General features: G+C 34.2%; 2 protein-coding genes across 2 annotated transcripts; both read right to left on the bottom strand.

Annotated features, from left to right (window-relative positions):
* Positions 1-5201: 5201 nt before the first annotated feature.
* Positions 5202-6444, bottom strand: LOC115951614. The gene is made up of 3 exons (XM_031068784.1): positions 6314-6444; positions 5595-6000; positions 5202-5432 (listed from the first exon to the last, which is right to left on the bottom strand). Exons 1-3 carry the CDS (start codon positions 6442-6444, stop codon positions 5202-5204), a joined length of 768 nt encoding a protein of 255 aa, XP_030924644.1.
* A 7119-nt stretch (positions 6445-13563) lies between these two features.
* LOC115951613 (merozoite surface antigen 2-like) lies at positions 13564-13980 on the bottom strand. Its single transcript, XM_031068783.1, has one exon. The coding sequence runs from the start codon at positions 13978-13980 to the stop codon at positions 13564-13566; it is 417 nt and encodes a 138-aa protein (XP_030924643.1).
* Positions 13981-18625: the final 4645 nt, after the last annotated feature.

The following is an 18625-nucleotide window of genomic DNA, read 5'->3' as shown; positions in this document are numbered from 1 at the left end:
AAAGTGATGAAGTACTCATAACCTCCTTTTGCTTGGGTTGACATAAGACCACATACATTCGTATGAACTAATTCAAGCAACTCTTGAGCTCTTTTACCTTTTGCATTAAAAGGTCGTTTGGTCATTTTGTCCTCCAAACAAGATTCACAAACTGGAAATTCATGAAAGTCCAGTGGCTTTAAGAGTCCATCTTTGATCAATCTTTGAATTCTGTTTGGATTAATAGGACCCAAACGCAAGTGATATGCATCATTAGTAGAAGGAAACTTTCTCTTTAATGATTTTATATGAGAATCATTATCTAATTCAGAATTATATAATTCATGTTTATCAAGAGTTAAAATATAAAGACTATCCATAATATTGCCAGAACAGATAAACATTTTATCCTTCTTTATTACAACATTGTCTTTTAGGATAACACAATATCTATGTTTACCTAAATAAGTTGTAGAAATTAAATTCTTACAAACATTAGGTACATACAAACAGTCTTCCAATATTAAAACCTTAGATTCAAAGATAAATTAAACACTCCAACAGCTACAATTGGTATTCTGCTCCCATCAACCAAAGGAAGAAACAATTCCCCTTCATTCAGCTTTTTAGTCTCCTGGAACCCCTGTAAAGAATTGCAGATATGATTAGTACAACTTGAATTCTCACACCAGGAATCCGTGGGATTTTGTACTAAATATATTTCAAGAAGGAATGTACTTTTCATACTCTTGTTATTGGCAACTCTAAATTTTGGACAATTCCTCTTCCAATGTCCTTTCTTACCACAATGGAAACACTTTCCTTTGATTTTCTTTCCTTTGTTGGCAACTCCTAAGGCAATTTGTTTACCATCTTGCTTAGTGAAGTCCTTCTTCTTCTTTTTACCCTTGCCTTTCGACTTAGGTTGAGAAGTAGAAGCTTCAGCCATATTAGCATCAACACTGGATGTACCAAGAATGCCTTCCGTCATTACCAATTCATTCATTAATTTAGACAATGAATAAATATTTTTATTCATATTATAATTAAGTTTGAATTACTTGAATGATTCTGGTAGTGACTGGAGTATCATATCCACTTGGGATTCTCCATCAATACCTGCACCTAAAATTTCCAATGTATTCAGATTAGAGATCATTTTAAGACAATGTTCCCTCACTGAAGTGACATCAGTCATTTTGGTATTTTTGATTTGCCTCATAGTTTTTGCCTTGCAAAACGGCCTTGCTCACCAAATATCTTCTTCAGACTTAGCATAATGTCCGAAGCTAGTTCTACATCCTGCATTTGATGCTATAGAATATTTGAGATAGATGCTAGGATATAGCACTTGGCCATCTCATTAGATTTCTGCCAACGTTCATATCGCTATTTTTCCTCAAGAGGAGCATCTAATGATGGAAAGCTAGGACAATGTTGAGTAAGCACATATTTGTGCTCTTCAGCAGTAAGAACAATGTCCAAATTTCTTTTCCAATTAACATAATTGGATCCAATCAGTTTGTTTTGATTAAGAATAGTAACAAGTGGGCTAAATGATGCCATGATCAAATTTGAAAACAATAAACATGAATATAATAAGTAAACTAGACATTATCAATTTAGCATATAAACATATAGTCTGGAACCTTAATAAAACCATAATATAAAATATGCAACGACAACTCAATCCCATGTTTAAAATTCCTTGGTAGCAAGTAAATTATAAACACTATAACTGATTGAGAACTATTCTCATTATTAGTGCTATCATAATAACTCTTATCAAACACCAATAACATGCCGTATTTCCTTTAGCCTCTAAGTAATAATGACATAACTCTAAAGGGAGGTTAACATTAAACATAGTCTAACATATACCATTGCCTGAAATCTATGTTAGTCATTAAGTAACTCCACGGTAGCATGGTCGTTCTTAATGTAAAAACACATATCATCCGTCATTAAGAAGTTTAATCTATAGTACCATGAATTAAACACCCTTTGAAGGGAGCAAGGCATATACGCCAAGGCAAGGTGCTTGATCACACTAATTTAAACCAACAATGGAGGCCATGAGATCCAACCCTTGTATCTCTCTCCTAATAGATGTTTCAAAATAAAGGTTTTTAATTATAAAACATGTGTAATCTAATTATACACAGTCTTGCACTTTATCCATGTGAAAACACTTAGAAAAATTTAAAATTCTCAGTTTTCGATCAATCGAAAAAAAATTAGAAAATTGTCACAAAACAATCTACCTGGCTCGATTGGTACTCGATCGCTGCTCGATCGATCGAAAAAGAACATTTGATCGATCGACTAGTAATCAAATATCAATCAAATCAAACTTGACAATCTGCTTGGCTCGATTGGTACTCAATCGCTTCTCTATTGATCGAAAAAGAACATTTGATCGATCGACTAGCAATCGAATATCAATTGAATCAAACAGATTGGTCACTATTTCACTTAATCAATCGAAAGCAATTTTTGATTGATTGAATCTCGTGAAACTTGAATTTTTTGGAATTTTTCTTAAGCAGTTTTCGACAGTTTTCATGAACAAACAACCATCATATGAACATAATAAACAGAGATTGATATCAAAATTGAATTCCATTGATGCTATAGCCTTAAAGTTCAATTTAACATACTTAATATTAAACTTAAACAACATCATAACATTAATATTAGTTTTTACCAAACAATAATTTCAATAACCATGCAGAAAATTAAATATATAATCTTCTAACAACATGAAACTATTATCTCTACTTCCAAAACTCACAAAACATGTTATATAGATTTGAAATTGAAGACTGCTCTGATACCAATTGTTGGAAAAAGACATGTTTGTATCGCATACAAAACATACACAGTGGAAAATTAACAGATTTACTTCATTCGCAATTGATAACATATACTATGTTAGTTTCAGAATACAAGAACAAGAGAGTGTACCTTGGTGCGTTGAAATTCAAAACCAAAGATCAGAAGTTCTTGAGAACACTTTTAATCTTCATTCCAATTCTACTTGTGCCCAAGAAGTGTGGTCTCTCAATTAGTTTATACATGTATGTTCAAGGGAGAATTAGAGAGTGTCCAATACTCACATACAAACCAATTCATTCTCTTACAAAATTCTGTATGTTTCTTTCCTTATAACTGATTATCTAATTGGACTAAACTTTTGGGCCATTCCAATCGGGCTTTGGTATGTGGCTTGTAGTGGGATCAAAAGGAAACAAATAAGACTCTAGCTCTAATGGGCCTTGGGCCATTCTAAAGTTACCATTAATTATATTTAATACCACCATATAAATATAATTGCACTCTAGGCCTTATTAATAAATTATATCCCTAGACTTATCATACATACAACCCCTTTATAAAATATTCGCAGTAATACAAAGTCATGTAGGTTGACTGCCACTTTGAAAATTACTACATCTTAATTCTTGAGTACCCGATTTAATCCTTTTAAGTTATTCATCATATATTTATGAAATCCAATTTCATAAATATATACTTTAGTAACTCCTTACTAAAGTGGTTAGGCCTAACACTCTAAATAACCGAACCCATTAAACTTATCTCAAGGGAATATTTTATATTTCCGTTAAGAGATTATAAATTCCATTTGGAGAATATACGTTCTATCAACACTAAATGTGACTATCCAACATACTGAGATTTTGATCGTTACTTTAGATCTCACTCATGATATATCAAAACAATTTACATTTCATGATCAGGTCCCTTATTCTCTCAGAATTAAGAGTTCATGTAAATAGAAGTCGTGAGATTTATTATTCATTTGACAGTCGTTAGGAGAATAATAAATCTCACAGCGGTCTAGTTTAATATGTCTTAACTCTTAAAACATATCAACATATCAACTAGAAGTCTCCACTTTCATAATCAAAACAAATTATCTTAGTTGATATGTTATAGTCTTCGCAAATAAAATGCCAAATTTCATCACTGACTACGAACTAAAATTCTGAGTTTACAAAGAACTTGTAACTAATATCTTCTGTGGCTGAATCACATAAGTCACATACTATGCATTTAATGGACTATATGATAATGTCCAAATATTTATGTTACCATTATTTTAAATAATAATAAAAAAAAAATTATTAATTATAACATTAAGTCATACATGATGTCATACATAATGTCACACATAATGCTATACATAGCATCATACAATATGTTATAGTCTTCGTAGATAAAATGTTCAATTTCATCACTGACTATGAATTAAAATTCTAAGTTTACAAAGAACTTGTGACTTATATCTTTTGTGACTAAATCATATAAGTCACATACTATGCATTTCATGGACTATATGATAATGTCCAAATATTCATGTTACCATTATTTTAGATAATAATAAAGCAACTTTATTAATTACAACATTAAGTCATACATGATGTCATGCATAATGTCACACAAAAATTTTTGTACAAACTTACAGATTTCTCTTTCTGTAATCTCTTCCTCCTCTCCCATGGTGTCTCACCAATGACATTGGTCTTGCATCCCCTTGCATTATTCCCTTCCTTTTGACACCTTCCACACCTCATTGACTTGTTTGCTCTAGACACCCTATAAGGGTTCCTTGGCTCATCAATATCTCTCTTCCTCTTTATAGGTGGCCTGCCTAGTGGCTTATAGATAGTAGGTGCAACAGGCTTGGGTTGGCCACTTGAGATCCACTCAGACTGGCCAAGCATGGGAGGTATGGGTGTCTTATATGTCTCCACAAAAGCATCCTTGTAGTAGCATGGATGGGTGTAATCCTCTGATTTCTCACGATTCACAAAAATGGCTTCAACTCCATGCATGTAAAGGATTCCTGTCAATTCCCATACTTTACAACTGCATGTCCTCCCTACCAAGTCCATCACATGCCTTTCCCTCTCATTGTCAACTTCATACACAAACCTCCCAAATGGCATTGCGTAGAAGTTCTTAAACTCTAATTTCAACTTCTTCAACTTGTCCTGTATGCTTGGACACAACTTGCCACCATACTTTTCTATGCTAATCTTCTTTATATACATCCTGCTCATAAGCCTAACTCTGATCCATTCCAGCATTGATAATATTGGCTTGTCTCTAGCTTTCACAATCATTGAGTTAAAACTCTCACTCAGATTGTTTACCAGACAATCTGTCAAAGCCCTTGGAGAAAAGTGGGATCTAGTTCACTGTGCAGGCTCTATATCTGCAAGGTACTTCCAAGCTCCTTCATCCAAACTCTTAAGATGCTCCATCCCCCTATCAAATTCTCTGATTGAAGTTGTGCTAACACACCTCCACAGTACACTCTTCAACTCCGTGTCCTTGCGGTTAACCTTGAAGTTGTTGTATATGTGCTTCACACAATACATGTGCTCTACAGTTGGGAATAGAGTCTCCATTGCAAGTAGAAGACCCTAAGTATTGCAAGCAAGTAAGCAAGTAAGCATCCAATATCAACAGGTAAATATGTAAGCATTCAAGTAAGCAACTATGCAAGTAAGCATTCAAGTAAGTAAGTAATGAAGTCATAATCATGAGTTAGATGATAATGCCTTCTGCCTGTCACTAATGAATACCAGATTGAGATCCTCTGGCCTGCCAATGTCATCTGCAAACTGATCCAAGAACCAGATCCAGCTGTCCTTGTTCTCTTGCTTAACCACAGTCATTGCCACTGGGAATATATTGTCATTTCCATCCTTAGTAGTAGCAGACAATAATTGCCCACCAAACCTACCCTTCAAGTGGCATCCATCCAGCCCAATAAAGGGTATACAACCACCTAGAAAGTCAACTTTCTGAGTATTGTACCTATTGTACATCCTTTTAAACTTGGGTTTTGCATTCTCATTTTCTATCTCTGTTTGCAGTATCACCTTGCTTCCTACATCTGTCCTCCTTATCATTTCTGCATAATCTCTAAGTAAGCCATATTGAGCCTCTTCATTCCCAGTGATTAAACCCCCAGCTACCTTCCTTGATCTATACACCGACTAAAACTTAAATCAACTGAAATCTGCTGCATCACATGGTGCTTAACACTTGAGACCTCCCAGTTAGGATTCTTAATAAAATCCTCCAAATACTTGTTTACCACATAGACTAATGTAACTTGCCCATTTTGAAATGTTAGGGGCAGGTACACTTAGGATTATGTGTCTTCATCTCAAATATATACTCTCTAGTCACCATTGAGGCATGACACCTCCATCCACAGTTGTTCTTATAATGTACAAAAATCTTCTTCTTCTCATTCAACTTCCACTTGATAGCAATGTGATGCTAAATCACATACTCCCTCAAAGCCTTCCTAAAAACCTTGGAGTGTGGAAACTTCATCCCTTTTACCAACTGAACATTTGTCATATCAGTCCTCTCATTCAATTCTGGGTTGTCAAGCCTCTGCTCATCATTAGAACCATCCATACTTGCAATATCATCCTCTAAAGCTGGTTTAGCCTACTCTTCATCTAAATCTATGTTTGGAGGTGGAACATTCTTGGCTGAGGTGTATCTGTGCTTGGTTGAGGTGTATTACTGTTTGGTTGAGGTGTATCAGTGGTTGCTTGAGGTGGAACAGTGTTAGGCTCAGATGAAACTCTATGAGGTGGAGAAGACTCACCAAAAATATCATCATCAAAGTCTTTTCCTTCCAGACCTTCATACAACCAATCAAACTCCTCCTCTACCCCCACACTAGCATCACCCCCTATAGCAGCCCCTATAGCAGCTCCTGGACCAGCTCCTGCACCAACCCTTGCACCCCCTGTAGCAGCTCTTGCACCACTCCTGCACCAACCCCAACACCCCCTGTAGCAGCCCCTGCACCACCCCCTGCATCAACCCTTTGACCAACACCATTAGGAACTTCAACTGCAAGTGGAGCATGACCACTCTCCACGTACAGTATGATGGTGTCTCTTGGCCCTCCCTTATTAAACTTACACATAGATACCACATCTTTATCATCTTCTATGAGCCTCAAGTCTTGCTCCAAGTTGCCCTCAAGAGCTAAATAATGAACCCTAGACGGTTCATCAATCCCCAATTCTCACATATACCTTCTATTTCAAAATAACTAAGCCTATCAAGATCCCTATACACTATTTCAACTTTCCCTCCAAAGTATTCTAAACTTGGGTTCCATGGAAAATTACCCCCATAATGAACCTCGAATTTCACTTCCTTATCATCCATCTGCAATAACAAATTACCATTTGACACGTACACAATTAACAATTAAAGAATTGTAAACAACAAACACATAAAGAGTAAACACTTTTATGTTTTTGTTTTGCTTTTGGGATGCAACACACACATCAGAGGACCACATTTTCTGCTTTGCTTTTGTTTCTGTTTTACTAATAAGCACATGCAAACACTAAAATTTAAACCCAACAAAAGCTTGGGTCCACTGTGAGACACAATGACCATGACAGACAAAATGGCTATAAACAAACACAAATCCAAACAACAGGTGGTCACATTTTTCATAAACATCAACAAACACAACCAATATTTTCATTCTGTTACATGTAACATTGACCATTGACTGATTACTCAAAAAAATATATAACAACCACAAGCCCAAATTAAAAACCCAAATAGTAACTGATTTCTTACCAGGATTTAATTCCCTCAAACAACCCGTTGCTCGTGTAGGTTTATACTTGCAGCATGATTTCAATATTAGATGCAAAATGGGGTTTTTCGTGTTTCTAAGGCTCGTGAGGAAAAGATTTAATGGTTCGTGTTTTGATGCATGTTATGTTCTGATTTTTAATAAAAGGGTGTTTTTCTAACGTCTAAGGGTGAGGTGGGTAACGGAGAGCAAAAGGATTGAAGTTCAAGTGGGCAAAGTGTTAAGTTTTAAACCACGGGTAGGCAAAGTGAAAATAGGCCGAACCACAGGTAGGTTTACTGTAATTTTCCCATATTTTAATTTTAATTTTTCATTGATTTATTATTTAGTTATAACATCAAAATTAAAGTAAATGAATATGTAAAGTTAAAACTGTCTAAGATGAATTTGTAAAACCAATATATTTATATATTTAATATTGTCAAAATTTTAAAAATAAATAATAAATAATAAAAGAATAATGATGTGGCAAATGATGTGACGGATGAGAAGGTTTGCCTCATAGTTTTTGCCTTGCAAAACGGCCTTGCTCACCAAATATCTTCTTCAGACTTAGCATAATGTCCGAAGCTAGTTCTACATCCTGCATTTGATGCTATAGAATATTTGAGATAGATGCTAGGATATAGCACTTGGCCATCTCATTAGATTTCTGCCAACGTTCATATCGCTATTTTTCCTCAAGAGGAGCATCTAATGATGGAAAGCTAGGACAATGTTGAGTAAGCACATATTTGTGCTCTTCAGCAGTAAGAACAATGTCCAAATTTCTTTTCCAATTAACATAATTGGATCCAATCAGTTTGTTTTGATTAAGAATAGTAACAAGTGGGCTAAATGATGCCATGATCAAATTTGAAAACAATAAACATGAATATAATAAGTAAACTAGACATTATCAATTTAGCATATAAACATATAGTCTGGAACCTTAATAAAACCATAATATAAAATATGCAACGACAACTCAATCCCATGTTTAAAATTCCTTGGTAGCAAGTAAATTATAAACACTATAACTGATTGAGAACTATTCTCATTATTAGTGCTATCATAATAACTCTTATCAAACACCAATAACATGCCGTATTTCCTTTAGCCTCTAAGTAATAATGACATAACTCTAAAGGGAGGTTAACATTAAACATAGTCTAACATATACCATTGCCTGAAATCTATGTTAGTCATTAAGTAACTCCACGGTAGCATGGTCGTTCTTAATGTAAAAACACATATCATCCGTCATTAAGAAGTTTAATCTATAGTACCATGAATTAAACACCCTTTGAAGGGAGCAAGGCATATACGCCAAGGCAAGGTGCTTGATCACACTAATTTAAACCAACAATGGAGGCCATGAGATCCAACCCTTGTATCTCTCTCCTAATAGATGTTTCAAAATAAAGGTTTTTAATTATAAAACATGTGTAATCTAATTATACACAGTCCAACCCTTGTATCTCTCTCCTAATAGATGTTTCAAAATAAAGGTTTTTAATTATAAAACATGTGTAATCTAATTATACACAGTCTTGCACTTTATCCATGTGAAAACACTTAGAAAAATTCAAAATTCTCAATTTTCGATCGATCGAAAAAAAAATTAGAAAATTGTCACAAAACAATCTACCTGGCTTGATTGGTACTCGATCGCTGCTCGATCAATCGAAAAAGAACATTCGATTGATCGACTAGTAATCGAATATCAATCAAATCAAACTTGACAATCTGCTTGGCTCGATTGGTACTCAATCGCTTCTCTATTGATCAAAAAAGAACACTCGATCGATCGACTAGCAATCGAATATCAATTGAATCAAACAGATTGGTCACTATTTCACTTAATCAATCGAAAGCAATTTTTGATTGATTGAATCTCGTGAAACTTGAATTTTTTGGAATTTTTCTTAAGCAGTTTTCGACAGTTTTCATGAACAAACAACCATCATATGAACATAATAAACAGAGATTGATATCAAAATTGAATTCCATTGATGCTATAGCCTTAAAGTTCAATTTAACATACTTAATATTAAACTTAAACAACATCATAACATTAATATTAGTTTTTACCAAACAATAATTTCAATAACCATGCAGAAAATTAAATATATAATCTTCTAACAACATGAAACTATTATCTCTACTTCCAAAACTCACAAAACATGTTATATAGATTTGAAATTGAAGACTGCTCTGATACCAATTGTTGGAAAAAGACATGTTTGTATCGCATACAAAACATACACAGTGGAAAATTAACAGATTTACTTCATTCGCAATTGATAACATATACTATGTTAGTTTCAGAATACAAGAACAAGAGAGTGTACCTTGGTGCGTTGAAATTCAAAACCAAAGATCAGAAGTTCTTGAGAACACTTTTAATCTTCATTCCAATTCTACTTGTGCCCAAGAAGTGTGGTCTCTCAATTAGTTTATACATGTATGTTCAAGGGAGAATTAGAGAGTGTCCAATACTCACATACAAACCAATTCATTCTCTTACAAAATTCTGTATGTTTCTTTCCTTATAACTGATTATCTAATTGGACTAAACTTTTGGGCCATTCCAATCGGGCTTTGGTATGTGGCTTGTAGTGGGATCAAAAGGAAACAAATAAGACTCTAGCTCTAATGGGCCTTGGGCCATTCTAAAGTTACCATTAATTATATTTAATACCACCATATAAATATAATTGCACTCTAGGCCTTATTAATAAATTATATCCCTAGACTTATCATACATACAACCCCTTTATAAAATATTCGCAGTAATACAAAGTCATGTAGGTTGACTGCCACTTTGAAAATTACTACATCTTAATTCTTGAGTACCCGATTTAATCCTTTTAAGTTATTCATCATATATTTATGAAATCCAATTTCATAAATATATACTTTAGTAACTCCTTACTAAAGTGGTTAGGCCTAACACTCTAAATAACCGAACCCATTAAACTTATCTCAAGGGAATATTTTATATTTCCGTTAAGAGATTATAAATTCCATTTGGAGAATATACGTTCTATCAACACTAAATGTGACTATCCAACATACTGAGATTTTGATCGTTACTTTAGATCTCACTCATGATATATCAAAACAATTTACATTTCATGATCAGGTCCCTTATTCTCTCAGAATTAAGAGTTCATGTAAATAGAAGTCGTGAGATTTATTATTCATTTGACAGTCGTTAGGAGAATAATAAATCTCACAGCGGTCTAGTTTAATATGTCTTAACTCTTAAAACATATCAACATATCAACTAGAAGTCTCCACTTTCATAATCAAAACAAATTATCTTAGTTGATATGTTATAGTCTTCGCAAATAAAATGCCAAATTTCATCACTGACTACGAACTAAAATTCTGAGTTTACAAAGAACTTGTAACTAATATCTTCTGTGGCTGAATCACATAAGTCACATACTATGCATTTAATGGACTATATGATAATGTCCAAATATTTATGTTACCATTATTTTAAATAATAATAAAAAAAAAATTATTAATTATAACATTAAGTCATACATGATGTCATACATAATGTCACACATAATGCTATACATAGCATCATACAATATGTTATAGTCTTCGTAGATAAAATGTTCAATTTCATCACTGACTATGAATTAAAATTCTAAGTTTACAAAGAACTTGTGACTTATATCTTTTGTGACTAAATCATATAAGTCACATACTATGCATTTCATGGACTATATGATAATGTCCAAATATTCATGTTACCATTATTTTAGATAATAATAAAGCAACTTTATTAATTACAACATTAAGTCATACATGATGTCATGCATAATGTCACACAAAAATTTTTGTACAAACTTACAGATTTCTCTTTCTGTAATCTCTTCCTCCTCTCCCATGGTGTCTCACCAATGACATTGGTCTTGCATCCCCTTGCATTATTCCCTTCCTTTTGACACCTTCCACACCTCATTGACTTGTTTGCTCTAGACACCCTATAAGGGTTCCTTGGCTCATCAATATCTCTCTTCCTCTTTATAGGTGGCCTGCCTAGTGGCTTATAGATAGTAGGTGCAACAGGCTTGGGTTGGCCACTTGAGATCCACTCAGACTGGCCAAGCATAGGAGGTATGGGTGTCTTATATGTCTCCACAAAAGCATCCTTGTAGTAGCATTGATGGGTGTAATCCTCTGGTTTCTCATGATTCACAAAAATGGTTTCAACTCCATGCTTGTAAAGGATTCCTATCAATTCCCATACTCTACAACTGCATGTCTTCCTTACCAAGTCCATCACATGCCTTTCCCTCTCATTGTCAACTTCATACACAAACCTCCCAAATGGCATTGGGCAGAAGTTCTTAAACTCTAATTTCAACTTCTTCAACTTGTCCTGTATGCTTGGACACAACTTGCCACCATACTTTTCTATGTCAATCTTCTTTATATACATCTTGCTCATAAGCCTAACTCCAATCCACTCCAACATTGATAATATTGGCTTGTCTCTAGCCTTCACAATCATAGAGTTAAAACTCTCACTCAGATTGTTTACTAGACAATCTGTCAAAGCCCTTGGAGAAAAGTGGGATCTGGTCCACTATGCAGGCTTTATATCTGCAAGGTACTTCCAAGCTCCTTCATCCAAACTCTTAAGATGCTTCATCCCCCTATCAAATTCTCTGATTGATGTTGTGCTAACACACCTCCACAGTACACTCTTCAACTCCATGCCCTTGTGGTTAACCTTGAAGTTGTTGTATATGTACTTCACACAATACATGTGCTCTACAGTTGGGAATAGAGTCTCCATTGCAAGTAGAAGACCCTAAGTATTGCAAGCAAGTAAGCAAGTAAGCATTCAATATCAGCAAGTAAATATGTAAGCATTCAAGTAAGCAACTACGCAAGTAAGCATTCAAGTAAGCAACTATGCAAGTAAGCATTCAAGTAAGTAAGTAATGAAGTCATAATCATGAGTTAGATGATAATACCTTCTGCCTGTCACTGATGAATACCCAATTGAGATCCTCTGGCCTGCCAATGTCATCTGCAAATTGATCTAAGAACCAGATCCAGCTGTCCTTGTTCTCTTGCTTAACCACAGTCATTGCCACTGGGAATATATTGTCATTTTCATCCTTAGTAGTAGCAGACAATAATTGCCCACCAAACCTACCCTTCAAGTGGCATCCATCTAGCCCAATAAAGGGTATGCAACCACCTAGAAAGTCAACTTTCTGAGCATTGTACCTATTGTACATCCTTTTAAACTTGGGTTTTGCATTCTCATTTTCTATCTTTGTTTGCAGTATCACCTTGCTTCCTACATCTATCCTCCTTATCATTTCTGCATAATCTCTAAGTAAGCCATATTGAGCCTCTTCATTCCCAGTGATTAAACCCCCAGCTACCTTCCTTGATCTATACATCGACTAAAGCTTAAATTAACTGAAATCTGCTGCATCACATGGTGCTTAACACTTGAGACCTCCCAGTTAGGATTCTTAATAAAATCCTCCAAATACCTGTTTACCACATAGACTAATGTAGTTTGCCCATTTTGAAGGGGCAGGTACACTTAGGATTAAGTGTCTTCATCTCAAATATGCACTCTCTAGTCACCATTGAGGCATAACACCTCCATCCACAGTTGTTCTTATAAAGTACAAAAATCTTCTTCTTCTCACTCAACTTCCACTTGATAGCAATGTGATGCTGAATCACATACTCCCTCAAAGCCTTCCTAAAAACCTTGGAGTGTGGAAACTTCATCCCTTTTACCAACTGAACATTTGTCATATCAGTCCTCTCATTCAATTCTGGGTTGTCAAGCCTCTGCTCATCATTGGAACCATCCATACTTGCAATATCATCCTCTAAAGCTGGTTTAGCCTACTCTTCATCTAAATCTATGTTTGGAGGTGGAACATTCTTGGCTGAGGTGTATCTGTGCTTGGCTGAGGTGTATCAGTGGTTGCTTGAGGTGGAACAGTGTTAGGCTCAGATGGAACTCTGTGAGGTGGAGAAGACTCGCCAAAAATATCATCAGCAAAGTCTTCTCCTTCCAGACCTTCATACAACCAATTAAACTCCTCCTCTACCCCCACACTAGCATCACCCCCTATAGCAGCCCTTGTAGCAGCTCCTGCACCACCCCCTGCACCAACCCTTGCACCCCTTGGAGCAGCTCTTGCACCACCTCCTGCACTAACCCCTGCACCAACCCCAACACCCCCTGTAGCAGCACCTGCACCACCCCCCGCATCAACCCTTTGACCAACACCATCAGGAACTTCAACTGCAAGTGGAGCATGACCACTCTCCATGTATAGTATGATGGTGTCTCTTGGCCCTCCCTTATTAAACTTACACATAGATACCACATCTTTATCATCTTCTATGAGCCTCAAGTCTTGCTCCAAGTTTCCCCCAAGAGCCCTAGACGGTTCATCAATCCCCAATTCTCACATATACCTTCTATTTCAAAATAACTAAGCCTATCAAGATCCCTATACACTATTTCAACTTTCCCACCAAAGTATTCTAAACTTGGGTTCCATGGAAAATTACCCCCATAATGAACCTCAAATTTCACTTCCTTATCATCCATCTGCATTAACAAATTACCATTTGACACGTACACAATTAACAATTAAAGAATTGTAAACAATAAACACATAAAGAGTAAACACTTGTATGTTTTTGTTTTACTTTTGGGATACAACACACACATTAGAGGATCACATTTTCTGCTTTGCTTTTGTTTCTGTTTTACTAATAAGCACATGCAAACACTAAAATTTAAACCCAACAGAAGCTTGGGTCCACTGTGAGATACAATGACCACGACAGACAAAATGGCCATAAACAAACACAAATCCAAACAACAGGTGGTCACATATTTCATAAACATCAACAAATACAACCAATATTTTCATTATGTTACATGTACCATTAACCATTGACTGATTACTCAAAAAAATATAAAACAACCACAAGCCCAAATTAAAAACCCAAATAGTGACTAATTTCTTACCAGGATTTTAGTCCCTCAAACAACCCGTTGCTCGTCTAGATTTATACTTGCAGCATGATTTCAATATTAGATGCAAAATGGGGTTTTCCGTGTTTCTAAGACTCGTGAGGAAAAGATTTAATGGTTCATGTTTTTGATCCATGTTATGTTCTGATTTTTAATAAAAGGGTGTTTTTCTAACGTCTAAGGGTGAGGTGGGTAACGGAGAGCAAACGGATTGAAGTTTAAGTGGGCAAAGTGTTAAGTTTTTAAAACCACGGGTAGGCAAAGTGAAAATAAGCCGAACCACAGGTGGGTTTACTGTAATTTTCCCATATTTTAATTTTAATTTTTCATTGATTTATTATTTAGTTATAACATCAAAATTAAAGTAAATGAATATGTAAAGTTAAAAATGCCTAAGATGAATTTGTAAAACCAATATATTTATATATTTAATATTGTCAAAATTTTAAAAATAAATAATAAATAATAAAAGAATAATGATGTGGCAAATGATGTGACGGATGAGAAGGTTCAACAGCATTGTAGTAACAATAATAAATAAAAGTGTATGTAGTCAAAAAAATAATTTTAATCATGTTCTCTTCCTGTTTTTATACATATTATTTTCTTTCATTTCAATAGGTGAAGTGCTCAATTTTAGACATAAAGTCAACTTTTTTCCTACATATTATTTTAAATATTAAATTTATAATATGGTATAGTCTCTTAGGAAAGTCTAAGAAATATGCAATCCCTATCTCATGTATCTATATTAGTAAATAAAACTCAATCAATAGTTCGAAACTACTCTTATGATAAGGAAAATTATAAATATAATAATTTCTTTTTAAGAGAATGAAAATTTTGAATAATATATTTGAAAGTTGTACAAGAAAAACAAATTAGGAAAATATAAAACACGATAACATAATTTATCAAAATATGGATTGCCTAAAAAATGAATAATTTCAATATAATAAATCCAAATAATAAAATGATGATATATTTTTTGAGATAGATAAATGAAAAATTATTTTAGAAATTATTTTCCACAGAATTTATAAAACAAATTATATATTATATCATAACTAAAATAAAATTATCTATTCCCATGCATCGCATGGGTCTGGGACTAATTTATATATTACTAAAAGTTGAAGTGTAGCATTTATTATTGCTACGCTCTAGTTAAGTCACATTAACGCCATGTCATCATTTATTTTCTAATTTTATTTTTTATTTTTAGATTTGCTGGTTGACATTTATTGAGCATCTCTTTAAATTTGAATGTTACTCTTTTCTTCAACTTTATCATGTGTCCCTCCATTAACCAAGACTCTTCAAATGTCGCTATTATATGAAATTTTGACAATTACCAATAGGTTAGAACCTCCTCACATCCTTTATTTGTTGTAACTTCTTTCCATTTACTGGGTATGATATGACAATTCTATATATATATATATACACACACACACGCATACACAAATTTCAGCCAAGTGGCTACATAAATTTCAGCCACGATAACATTTAAAAACACCAAACATTGTGACTTTTCAGGATTTTACGTTTTTAACTAACCATTTAATTCAATACCTTTTAAATACACCTTTTAAGAATTAACTATAAACAGGTGCCTTTTCGTTTGGTTGTTGATGTGAAACGTTTTGATTTCTAAATTCTACAAATAATATCACACTACTAAAAAAACAAAATGCAAACTAACGCAACATTTTGCTTGGCTCTAGATAGTTTTAATTTTTACAAGTTTCATAGCAGTTCTTCTTTCCAAAAAAAAAAAAAAAATCACAAACACTTCTCTCCTCCCTATCTTTGTATGTACTTCTCCTTTTCTCCGCCTCCCACTGTACTTTATTTCCTACAATAATAATTTTGAGACTTTAACTTCATAAAAGTTTTGCTCATTTTGCAAAAATCCTCAGAATAAAGCAAATTGTCAAAGTAAGCCCCAAAACCAAAGGTCGGATCCCTTCTCTCATTCTATAATTTAGTAATCTAATTTTACCTATCTTAAACCCAAACCAATAGATACAATGAATGGATAGAACTGCTTTTAGCCTTCTTACCCTTTTGATTCTTTGAATGACGCAATAGGTTTTCCTAATTCATCTTACTCGCATGTGAAGGATATGGGAGAGTAAGCAGTTGACGAGGAAAACAAACAGTCAAAGTCGAAGTTTCCATTCTTTCTGAACTTCGAAGTCCTCAATCTCCACTCCAATCTCTTCCTCGACAACGATATTGCTCAAAACACCAACTCCTTCAAGATGGTCACTCTCTCTCTCTCTCTCTCTCTCTTCAACTAAATCCATTTTAGTATGAATGGCATCAGATATCTGTAAACCGTTTTAACTTTTATTTAGTTTTACTAATTCGTGAATGTGTGAATTGCTTTTAGTTTGAGTATTGTTGGTTTCAAAAGCAAATTTGGATGATAAAAGTCTATTATAAACCTAAGAATTTTTTAAATTGACTAGGTTTGTTAGTTCATTTACTCATTAATTTTTTAATGTAATTCCTTACTATGATTTTGTAGCCGATAAAGCACATCTCAAGGTTCCTAAAAATTGAAACTTCTATTGCAGTTCTTGTGAATTAAATCTAAGTTTTTGGAAAAAAGTTTGATTTCTTGACTGAATGTTGGATTTGCATTTTAAATTTTTGAATGGTAGTTATTTTTATAGGTTGGTAGAATGGCAAGCGAGTCTGCGAAACCAAAATTAGAGCCGTTACAGAGGGGACTACACCTTTAGATTTCACAAAGCATGGGTATGTGCCATTTAATATGCGGATTCTCTTTGGTTTTTTTTTATTTTTCTTTTTGTTCGTTAGCCCACCATGAAGCTTAAATATAATTCAAATTATTGATATTGAACCATACTTTTATTTTGCTGTTTTGCTGTGATTGTTTAATACCTAGAACATGCTGCTTCTTTTTTGACTGCTATCCCATTTGATTATATAAGTTGAACATCTGATATCTATGTTTTGAATATATCTTATAGATACAGATCAGTGGAGATAAAAGATGATATCATATCCTTTCCAATTTAAAGCCTTTGTTGTGTATTATTGTGATTAACTCAGGTGAGCAACGATGAAATGAAGATATTATGGTTGTTGATTGTAACATCTATTTATTTTCCTTTTCAAGTGTTATGGAAACTAAGAATTAATTTTGCCAATGAAGCTTACAATTGTTTACCATAAATAGTCCATCTTGGCAAAGCTAATAACTTCCAAGTAATAAAGTCTAGCTTTGATTGCTATTGGACTCACATTGAAATTCTCTCAACCTGTTCTTTTTAATTATGTGGAATCACACAAACAATAGAGCTTATACATTGATTATTTAATCTATTGAGTTTTTTGTATGTTTTTTGGTCAAAACTTAGTTTACTTTTGCCTTTTCTAAATGCATCAATATATACATGACTTCCGGAATCTTTATTGCTTTATCCTAGAATTTGTTTTAGGTTATGGAGCCTGGATATAACTTTTTATTTCTATATTGCATTTTATTTTAATCTACTTTTTTTTTTTTTTTTTTGGGAGATTAATGGCTGAAATTGTATTGATATATAAAAAGTACACAAACCCGGGGACAAAGCCACAGGCATGAGGGGCCCCAGCTACGTAGTTATGCTGAGTCCATGCAGTGAAGCAATATACACTATATGGGAAAACAATTAAAAACTCATGCTATTCTTTGTGTTTCCATCAGACATTGGTATTCCTCTAGCAAGCCCGTCGCTCCTTCCAGTATTATCTTCGGGTAGGTCTGAAATTGTTCAAAGATCATCTTGTTTTGTGCATTCCATATTGCCCAGGCAGTGGTCGCCCATAACTCCAGCTCTTGCTTGGTTACTTTTGATTGCATCTGTCTCAATAGGAGGAAAAATTCGTCTACACCATTGCTGCTCTTCTGA

The sequence above is a fragment of the Quercus lobata genome, chromosome 7 (genome assembly GCF_001633185.2).
Source record: "Quercus lobata isolate SW786 chromosome 7, ValleyOak3.0 Primary Assembly, whole genome shotgun sequence".
Classification (NCBI taxonomy): Eukaryota; Viridiplantae; Streptophyta; class Magnoliopsida; order Fagales; family Fagaceae; genus Quercus; species Quercus lobata.
This window is presented reverse-complemented; position numbering and strand designations above follow the sequence as displayed.

Excerpts from the sequence above, each read along its gene's own strand:
- LOC115951614 (XM_031068784.1), bottom strand. The coding sequence starts at position 6,444 with ATGGATGGTTCTAATGATGAGCAGAGGCTTGACAACCCAGAATTGAAT. Across the intron at positions 6,001-6,313 it reads TTTAGGAAGGCTTTGAGGGA|ATCAAGGAAGGTAGCTGGGG; the intron begins GTATGTGATTTA and ends GTCGGTGTATAG. Across the intron at positions 5,433-5,594 it reads GGCCAGAGGATCTCAATCTG|GGTCTTCTACTTGCAATGGA; the intron begins GTATTCATTAGT and ends TGCAATACTTAG.
- LOC115951613 (XM_031068783.1), bottom strand. The coding sequence starts at position 13,980 with ATGGAGAGTGGTCATGCTCCACTTGCAGTTGAAGTTCCTGATGGTGTT.